The sequence below is a fragment of the Atractosteus spatula genome, chromosome 26, assembly GCF_055471065.1.
Source record: "Atractosteus spatula isolate fAtrSpa1 chromosome 26, fAtrSpa1.hap1, whole genome shotgun sequence".
In the NCBI taxonomy this organism is placed as follows: Eukaryota; Metazoa; Chordata; class Actinopteri; order Semionotiformes; family Lepisosteidae; genus Atractosteus; species Atractosteus spatula.
The window spans coordinates 10,381,132-10,390,475 of record NC_142731.1 but is presented as its reverse complement, the minus strand read 5'-3'; the positions used below and the strand labels follow the sequence as shown (position 1 = coordinate 10,390,475).

Here is a 9,344-nt window from a genome sequence, read left to right as displayed (position 1 = left end):
ATAATTCCTAATGCAAGAAATTGTAAAAGGTTAATAAAGCGATGTCATAAACAATGAGTGGAAGAAGCAGGGACAGCTGGGCGCAGTGATGTGACCTGGGCTGTGAGAGAGATGGCCAGCCCTCAAGCGGCTGACACGGGCCTGGGAAAGCTTTTATCAAGCTGTCAGTCACACGCAAGGGACCGCCACGCCTCCTGGTATCATATTTGCATGTTTCAAGGTTTCGACATCCATGACAGGTGTCACGGTTCCCTGTTTACAGAAAAAAATCTGGACTTTCTAGCTCCTGACAAAGGAGCGATTCAGAAGGAGAATTGAGACAAATTGCTCACCTGAAGAGTCTGTGTTGGGCAAGTCATGATTTGGGCTACTTCCAATTTCCAAGGCAACGCAGACAATAAATACCTCCAGCACAAGCTGAGGCAGTCCTGAGCTGGGAAAGTGCAGAAAGACAGTTTCTAAACGCCCCCTAAAAGCCGACATGAATGTGAGAGCAAAGCCAGACTCTGCACTGACACAAACATCAATTACAGGGTGATCCTTACAGCTTTGATATTCATCTACAATTTCAATTCTAGAAGGAACCTGTATAATGAATATACAGTTGCAGACTAAATTGCAATGACTGGTTGATAACTTATATTTAGAATAAAATCAGTGGCAAATAGTCACTATAATGATCAATAGTCAAACAGTCTCTCTCCAAAGTCGATCATTCTTTCAGATAACTGAGATTATAAGATATTTTTCCTGTTTCTTAGTTCTCTTTCTTTTTTCAGGTGTTCTTGCTACAGTCTCATTTCTCCAGGTTGAGAGCATTGCTGTGTGACAGAGGGTGACTTGTTTTACTAACAGTTCTCCAAGTGAAAACTACAAATGATCAAAAACACATCCACGTTTTATAGATTTTTAAAGACTCCTGGTCAGCTTTGTACTACATCAAAAAAATGCCTGAACCACCCAGCCAGTAATGTAATGGGCTTGCTTTGTTTGTCCTTGACACTGTGTACACACAGAGAAGTATGTGGAATTAAGAGTTTTTAATGCATTCGGTTCCTTCTGCATAGACATAAATACCTGGAGACCAGACTTAGAAGCCTTGAGAAATATATGAATATGCTGAAAATGTGCTTCATGCAGAACAAAACTTTTAGAATCATAGGGGCAGATTGCTTCGGTCTCGGAGGTGCTGCAGCCCAGGACAGCAAGCACTGAGCAGAGGTGTGCTGGCTGTTCCTCAGAGGTCAGATAAGGTATGTTAGAGCCGGCTGCACCCTGCACACACCTCCCGCTGTCATCTCCCCAGGGGTCAAGGTTCAATCCCTACAGGCAGTCAAAGCCTCCTTATCAGCTGGCGTTTGATGTTTAGGATTTTGTATTTTGGGGCTGGGTAAGGGAGAGATGGGGGTTGGTGAGGAGAAAGAGGAATCTGGAAATTCTGATAGATTGAAATATACAGATCGTTTTCCTGCAGCTCCCTATTCGCTCCCTGCCCTGTTCAGGAACAAGCCGGCTGGGCTCCCCTGCCCGAACAGGTCCCTGAACTTTGGGATGATGGGACTAGTATGATAAGGTGATTAATTATCTAGTGAACAGGGCCAAGATTGCTCATTTGAAAAATTTCCATTTCAACTACCCCATTTGGAGAAATGACTCTGCTACACTTTTGCACTACTCAGAATATTTGTTTTCTAATATTTCATTTCATTATTTGAGTTATTAAATGCAGAACCACAAAAGGAAACATTTTTCTATTATTATTTTGGTAACAGACACCCAAATTGCTGGTGTGTATAATCTTACTAAAGTATACGAGTAAACTAAACAGATAAAAAGGCACAGGAAACAGAGTACATACCAAGCTGACTACACACCTGGGGAAAGACAAGCCTAGCAGGTGCCCAGCAGTGAGGTATTACAGTCTAATTACAAGGCCAGTCTATGGGAGGGGGCATTTGAACACCACATGGTCAATCACAGAGTGACTGTTTAAAGATATCAGCACAAGGGAGAAGTTCTTCCTGCGGTTCCTCACATGCCTGTAGCGTGCGCATGCACTGGTCTCAACTGTTCTCCGAAGATGGATGTGCTTGATTGGAGCACTAGGGTGGGACACACTCCAGTGAGATGACTCGTCTCGTTAAGACTGGGCACTTTCAGCCTCTCGTTAAGACAAGGCAGAAGAGACTGGAATTCTGAACTTGTTTCTCTTGCTCTGTCTGTGAGCAGCAGGAGAGAGCCCAGGTTAAGCCCTGTGTTGAGACGGGGGTGGGGTGGGGTGGAGCACAGAGTCCAACACTCTCTGAGCCTCCTGGACAGTTCGCCCTGCTGCTAAATTACAAAGCTCCGAAATGAGGGCAAAACACTTAAACTGCCCACAGTGGCCAAATCTTGGCGGTTAGCACATGAGGGGATTGTGTTGTCTGATACAGCCCAACTGTAAATTGGAATAATTAGGTATGGCCTGTATTTAAAATGTGTTTTTCTATTGTGCATCCTGAACAATAGCATGAACAACCTGTATCGGTCAGTACAACCAGAGAGCTCCTTCCAGCCACCATGAGGTGTGGGTTGGTGGCCCCGAATGCAGAGTTTCAGAACAAATAGCAGCTCTAAACAGATGTCCATCAAAACACAAGGCTGAAGCTGAGACCGAACGGGGAAGACCACCTCCCTTTTTGGAAAAGAAATCTGTTCATGTCTGCCTGTGTCCATGTCATGTCCAGCCCCAAAAAAAGGAAATCCTGTCCAGATTCTTGAATTGAAATATACAGATCGTTTTCCTGCGGCTCCCTGCTCTCTCTCTGCTCTGCCAGGGGCGCCTCGTTCCCAGACCGCGGTGCTCCTGGGCGTGGAGAGATTTTACAGCCTGCGGGGACGCAGCGCCGTGTTTGGATAAGGAGGGACCCACGCCCAGCGCTCGCTGGCTCGGGAGCCGGAGAGCAGGTCTTCCTGGTGTTCGCTGTTCGACAGGGTGCAATGCAGAGCAGGCGAAAACAACAAAAGAGCTGGCAGGCAGGCACAAGCATATCTTTCCAGTTCTCTCATTGGGCAAGAAACTAATCCGGATCATTTAAGAAACATTCCAGCAGGTCGCCCCGCCTCTGCCGAGCACTCTGCAGCCCCCCCAGGATCCGAGACGGGAGGAGGACTGTTGCCCAGCAGCCTCCCCTCCACACCCAGTGCGCGCTATATTAGGGGGCGGCGGACAGGGCTGCGCTGCAGACTCCTGAATCTCCAGGCTCAGGTGCTCCAGTAGCGGTTCAAGGATTCGGCAGCTCTTGTGGTTCCTCTCCTCCTCACCAGCAGCATGTCCATGTACAGAATGAGCAGTGGCCCGCGCACCAGCACGGTGACCACCAAGCGGGTCAGCATGGTGTCCTCCGCGCCCAAGGCCCTCAGCATGTACGGGGGCCTGGGGGACAGGGCCCGCATCTCCGCCTCCTCTGCCCGCTCCGTGTCCTCGGGATTCGGAGCAGGCTACGGGAGCGCGGGAGGGGGCTTCGGTTCCGGAGGCAGCTTCGGCTTTGGAGGAGGCTTCGGTTCTGGTGGCGGCTACGGTTCCGGAGGTGGCTACGGTTCTGGAGGCGGCTTCAGCCTGTCCAACTCCCGGGACTCCGACACGGTGTCTCTGAACGAGAAGGCCACCATGCAGAACCTGAACGACCGTCTGGCCACCTACCTGGATAAGGTGCGCTCGCTGGAGGCCGCCAACGGCGAGCTGGAGCTGAAGATCCGGGAGTTCTACGAGAAGAAGGGACCCGCTGCCGAGCGCGACTACAGCCCCTACTGGAAGACCATCAACGACCTGAAAGACAAGGTAACTCATCTGGGCTCCCTGCCCCTCCTGGGTCGGTGCACCATCATTCCTCTGTGCTACTGCACACTCTGATAGGTACAAGCATGCTGTGACCATGACTAACGTCTGGCTGTTGGTGTGACCTTCTTTGTGGAAGCGTGGTTGTCCTGTGATGGATACATCACAGCCACACTTGTTATCATAGGATGCCCACAACTGTCTTTAGTGGCCTTTAGTTCTGAGGCTGACAGCTGTGTCGAAGGGAGGCAAGCACTGCACCGCATGGACAGGGTTAGAATTGTGAGGGAATGATATTATGCTTTAAACCAGAGTTACAATGTCATGTGTCTTACAAAACATGGCATGTTTACAAAAGGGCAAAACGTTTCTATAAAAATGCCTCAGTTGAACTTAAACAAGAGAGGAAACGCGAAGAGGAGAAAGGAAAGGTAGTAAAGTATTCTGCCCTGTGCGTATCTGAGGGATCATCAGGCTGATGCAGTAGGTGTGGCAGGCAGCTCCTACTGCACCTGTCTGGTGTTTCTGATGCTCCAGGCTACAATGTTGTGGATGTGCAGTAGCGGCAGGTGTACAGTCAAGTTCTGAGCATTGACTGCTCTAGCCAGTTATCAGCACAACGTTCCTGCTTCTCTCAAGAGCATAGATTCTCACTACATGATCTTCTGAGAACACCAGTCACTGAAACAGTCACACTTCAAATACAGCATCCTAAGAGCAAGTAACACTTCCTTAAGCAGTTTGCACAAGTAAACATCACGAGAGAAACTCTTAACAGTCCTGACAGGTCTGAATAAAAGTCAAGGGCTTAATTTATTTTATAAGATATATAAACTTGCACCGCAGGCTCCTAGAACAGGAGAGGACAAAAGGAACAAACACACAGATCAGTAAATGCAGGTGTGTTTCTGTGACAGATAGGCTAGGGAAAAAAAAGATCAGCCCCACCTCTGTTGACTTTGACCTGAGTGCAGGAACCTGGCCAAAACTCTGCTGGCACTGAGCTCACAGAGGCTGCAGAGCCCAGCCTGGGTGTTATCACCTGGGCGTTACCCACTGTCTGTCCTGTGTGTGCTGCCCCGAGCACCAGGAATGGGCTGTAGCTCTTCTCCATCCAACATGAAGGTTATCTTTCCTGCTTCTGTTCCAGATCGCCGATGCCACCATCGACAATGCCAAGATCCTCCTGCAGATTGACAACTCCAAGCTGGCGGCTGACGACTTCAGGACCAAGTAAGGACAGTTTGCATCTCTCTCTCTTGAGAATAAACTCATACAAGTTATTTCCCTGAAATCAATGCAAATGATTTGGATTTGTGAGAGATTTTCTTATCTGCGTGAGGCTGAAGACACCACTGGTATCCAGTTGAGCTTCCACTAGTGTCTTCAGTAAGACTTGGGTGTTTTCTAGCAGATGTGAGTGCGAACGAGGATGAACTTCCACTAAGGGAGACACATGTGGTGGACAACCACCTTGATCCTACATGTGGTTCCATAGCTGTCTGGGTACTAGGATACAGAAGGGTTTTTGGAAAGGGTTTTTTCTGTAGTTATTGGAAAGTTTGAGGTAGATCTTTCCTGTTAATAATTCCTGAAGAGCAACCCATTTGGGTTCCTGTAAGAGAAAGCTACTATCTACACCTTGTTGATGAAGCCAGACCAACCCAAATCCTCCTCAGATCCCCAGATTCCAGTTTCCCAACCCAGTATTGTCCCAACATGTCCCTGCAGAGTCCTAGGGCTCAGATCCTACAGGTCACGCCAACTGCACCACGCCCTGCCCCCCCCAACCCTGTCCTCACATATCGCCCCCCCTGTCCTGCACAGGTACGAGCACGAGCTCATGATGAGGCAGTCGGTGGAAGCTGACATCGCCAACCTGCGCCGCCTGCTGGACCAGACCACCCTCACCAAGGCCGACCTGGAGATGCAGATCGAGAGCCTGAAGGACGAGCTGGCCTACCTCAGGAAGAACCATGAGGAGGTACTCCTGCCGCCCCAACCCCACCCAGTATCAAACATGCAGTAATACCAAGCTTCCACTGAGGGAGACGTCTCACTTTGACGCTGTTCAGTCTGGGAGCCTGTTTCTCCAAAGGCACAGGACTGATGCGGTTTTGCTCGTATTATTTCTTAGCTGTTTTTAAGTAAGTGTGTTGTATCTGAAGGTCAGCCTCAAGAATGGACCCAGGGCTCTGTCCAAGATAAAGCAACAGGTGGCTCTGGGCTCTTGTTATCATCCTCTCTCTCTTCCCACACATGTTTCAATGTCCCTGTGTCCCCGTGTCCCCCAGGAGCTGGCAGCGATGCGCTCTCAGCTGGGCGGCACAGTCAACGTGGAGGTGGACGCAGCGCCACAGCAGGACCTGAACAAGGTGCTGGAGGAGATCCGGGCGCAGTACGAGGGCATCGCCGAGAAGAGTCGCCGGGACGCCGAGGCCTGGTTCACCGACAAGGTACGGCTGGCCGATTTGTCTGGTTCCCTGCTGCCGTCCACCCCCCTGTACCAGTTGACAGAGCCGGACTGGGCTCTGAAGAAGAAGAGACTTCACGCTGGGACCTTCCTGTCTATCTCACTGTAACTGCCGGTCCAACTCTGAGCAAGAACCATGAACACTCAACAAGCTTGACGCTCTTTGTCCATCTCAGGTCCAGCCAGACTTGCACTTTGCTGCAAACGTCCTGCTTTCCTGTCTGCACCGGCCCCTGCCTTGCCTCCCAGTGTCACGCTCAACAGCAGGGGGCACCACTGACCTTCTCGTGTTTTCCATTCCAGTCAGCCGCCCTGTCCAAGGAGGTGGCGCAGAGCACAGAGGTCATCCAGACCACCAAGACAGAGATCACCGACCTGAGGCGCACTCTGCAGGGCCTGGAGGTCGAGCTGCAGTCACAGCTCAGCATGGTGAGTGAGAGAGGAGCCGCCCACGCGGTGCATGACAAAATAAGACAGTTTTGAGACAATCTTGTACTGAAACTATAAAACTTCAGTGCAATGGCTGTGTGCTTAAAGCAGTGCATAGAAAGAACAGTGGTCAGTTCATTCACAGACTTTACTTCTACAGTGACTTTGAAACACTTCTCACTTGTTATGGGACTCCTAGGAAAGTTAGATGCACACGTTGGAAAACCAAGCCTGAATTTGGAGACTAGTTTTAGGTGTGGGGTCAAGTTCAAGGTTAGTGCCAGGTTTAGGGCTGGATTCCTTGACTCTCAGGGTACACACTGGTGATGACCATGACCAGTGACCCCTGCTGTCTCTCCCCCTGCAGAAACAAGCGCTGGAGAACACGCTGGCAGACACAGAGGGGCGCTACAGCAACATGCTGGCCAGCTACCAGAACACCATCAACATGCTGGAGACGGAGCTGGGGCAGGTGCGCGTGGACACCGAGCGGCAGTCCAGCGAGTACCAGCTGCTGCTGGACATCAAGTCACGGCTGGAGCAGGAGATCGCCACCTATCGCAAGCTGCTGGAGACCGAGGAGACCAGGTAAGATTAAGATAAGATCACTTTACTGGCCATATAATTTCTTGCATTAGGAATTTGTCTTTTCGCAGAGCCCAACTTGCTCTCCATGAGACACACAGACAGGGAGAGAAGCTTGGGGTCAGAGCGCAGGGTCAGCCATTTATTCGGCACCCCTGGAGCAGTTGGGGTTAAGGGCCTTGCTCAGGAATAGGATTCCTCTGCCAGCTGCGGGATTTGAACCAACAGCCTTCCAGCCATAGGCGCAGATCCTTAGCCACAGAGCCGCTGCTCCGCCAGCAGGCAAGAACAGTGCCACCCTGTGCCAACAAAGCTCGACCTTCTCCTCCCTCGCTCTCCCGCCCTCTCTGTGCCTCTCTCCATCACACTTTTCACTCTGACTCTGCAGCTTGGTGTTGTGCACCCCAACACATGACCGAAACCTACCCTGACACTTGTTTCTCCTTCTTTTTTTTGTTTAGGACTACTTCTGGAAAGGGTGAGTGATCTTTTCACCAATGTACTTGTTTTTTTAATTAACACAGTCAAAAAAAAGTTTATGTGCATATTCCAGCTACTTGCCTAGATATCCCTGGAGCTGAATGCATGGCTCTGAATGTAAATTGAATCATAGAGAAGACATTCTGTGCAACTGAGCTCTTCTGGGGCTCTTCCAAAAGTCAGGGATTTATTTAAAGGTTGAAACTAAATAAATCAAGAAGTGATTTAACATTAAATCACGAGAACTGCTGCTCATGATCCACAGACTACTGACGGATTCCGGCGTGCTTTATAAGAAATGGCACAAGGTAGCAAGATGCACAGCTGTTTGTGTGACACAAGTGTGGGGAGCGAAGTGCAAAGATCTGAAAGACTTTTCTCTCCGTCTTACAGAGGGAAGCGTAACAACAACGACTGTCATCACCCGCACCTAAAGCCTGGGACAGACCTGAGACAGATCAGCACTCAGCACCGCAGAGACAGACAGCAGCAACCCCCCCAACTCTGCGCCCCTCCTGCCTGACACCCATCCCTGGAAACCAACAGTGTCCCCCTCTGCTCCACGCCTGTGTCCGCACAAGAAAACACGAGTCCGGCCGGACCCTCCTCTCTCTCGGGGAGAGGTGGAGGCAAACTTCGATGACAGCTCGCGGTCAGGGTCCCCCAGTTCCAACCCGGGGTGATCAAGACCGCGCCCCCAGTTCAGGCCACCCCGAGAGGCCAGACTGGACACTGCCGGTCTCCGCACTGCTCCCCCTCCCAGCTCCTCCCTCCCTCCCTCTGTAAACTCCCTGTCTCTGAAAATAAAGTTTTGGTGGTGAAAAATAAAAAGCAGCTGCTTTGTGCTTTTTCTCTAATGTTGGGAAGGTGGTAAACTGCTGGTGAAGACCAGAGGGGTAATAATAATTATAATAATTGCTTACACTTATATAGTGCTTTTCTGGACACTCCACTCAAAGCGCTTTACAGGTAATGGGGATCCCCTCCACCACCACCAGTGTGCAGCCCCACCTGGATGATGTGACGGCAGCCATAGTGCGCCAGAACGCTCCCCACACACCAGCTCTCAGTGGGGAGGAGAGCAGAGTAATGAAGCCAGTTCAGAGATGGGGATTATTAGGAGGCCATGATTGGTAAGGGCCAATGGGAAATTTGGCCAGGATGCTGGGGTTACACCCCTACTCTTTTCGAGAAACGCCCTGGGATTTTTAATGACCACAGAGAGTCAGGACCTCGGTTTTATGTCTCATCTGAAGGACGGCACCTGTTTACAGTATAGTGTCACCGTCACTATACTGGGGCATTAGGACCCACATGGACCGCAGGGTGAGCGCCCCCTGCTGCCCCCACTAACACCTCTTCCAGCAGCAGCCTCAGCTTTCCCAGGAGGTCTCCCATCCAGGTACTGACCAGGCTCACACCTGCCGAGCTCCAGTGGGCTGCCAGCTGTGAGTTGCAGAGTGATATGGTGCAGTGGGGAGCCCCGAGAAAGCAAGAGCAATGCAGTGAACTTGCACCATGCAGGCTCACGGGCATCAGGATGCAGAGAGAACCGTCTGT

General features: G+C 50.6%; 1 protein-coding gene across 1 annotated transcript; it reads left to right on the top strand.

The window, feature by feature from the left end:
- Nucleotides 1–2,924: 2,924 nt before the first annotated feature.
- On the top strand, nucleotides 2,925–8,615 carry LOC148814847 (keratin, type I cytoskeletal 19-like). Its single transcript, XM_088906277.1, has 8 exons — nucleotides 2,925–3,820; nucleotides 4,968–5,050; nucleotides 5,645–5,801; nucleotides 6,112–6,273; nucleotides 6,594–6,719; nucleotides 7,087–7,307; nucleotides 7,766–7,782; nucleotides 8,178–8,615. The coding sequence occupies exons 1-8, from the start codon at nucleotides 3,311–3,313 to the stop codon at nucleotides 8,216–8,218; spliced, it is 1,317 nt and encodes a 438-aa protein (XP_088762403.1). The 5' UTR covers nucleotides 2,925–3,310; the 3' UTR covers nucleotides 8,219–8,615.
- Nucleotides 8,616–9,344: the final 729 nt, after the last annotated feature.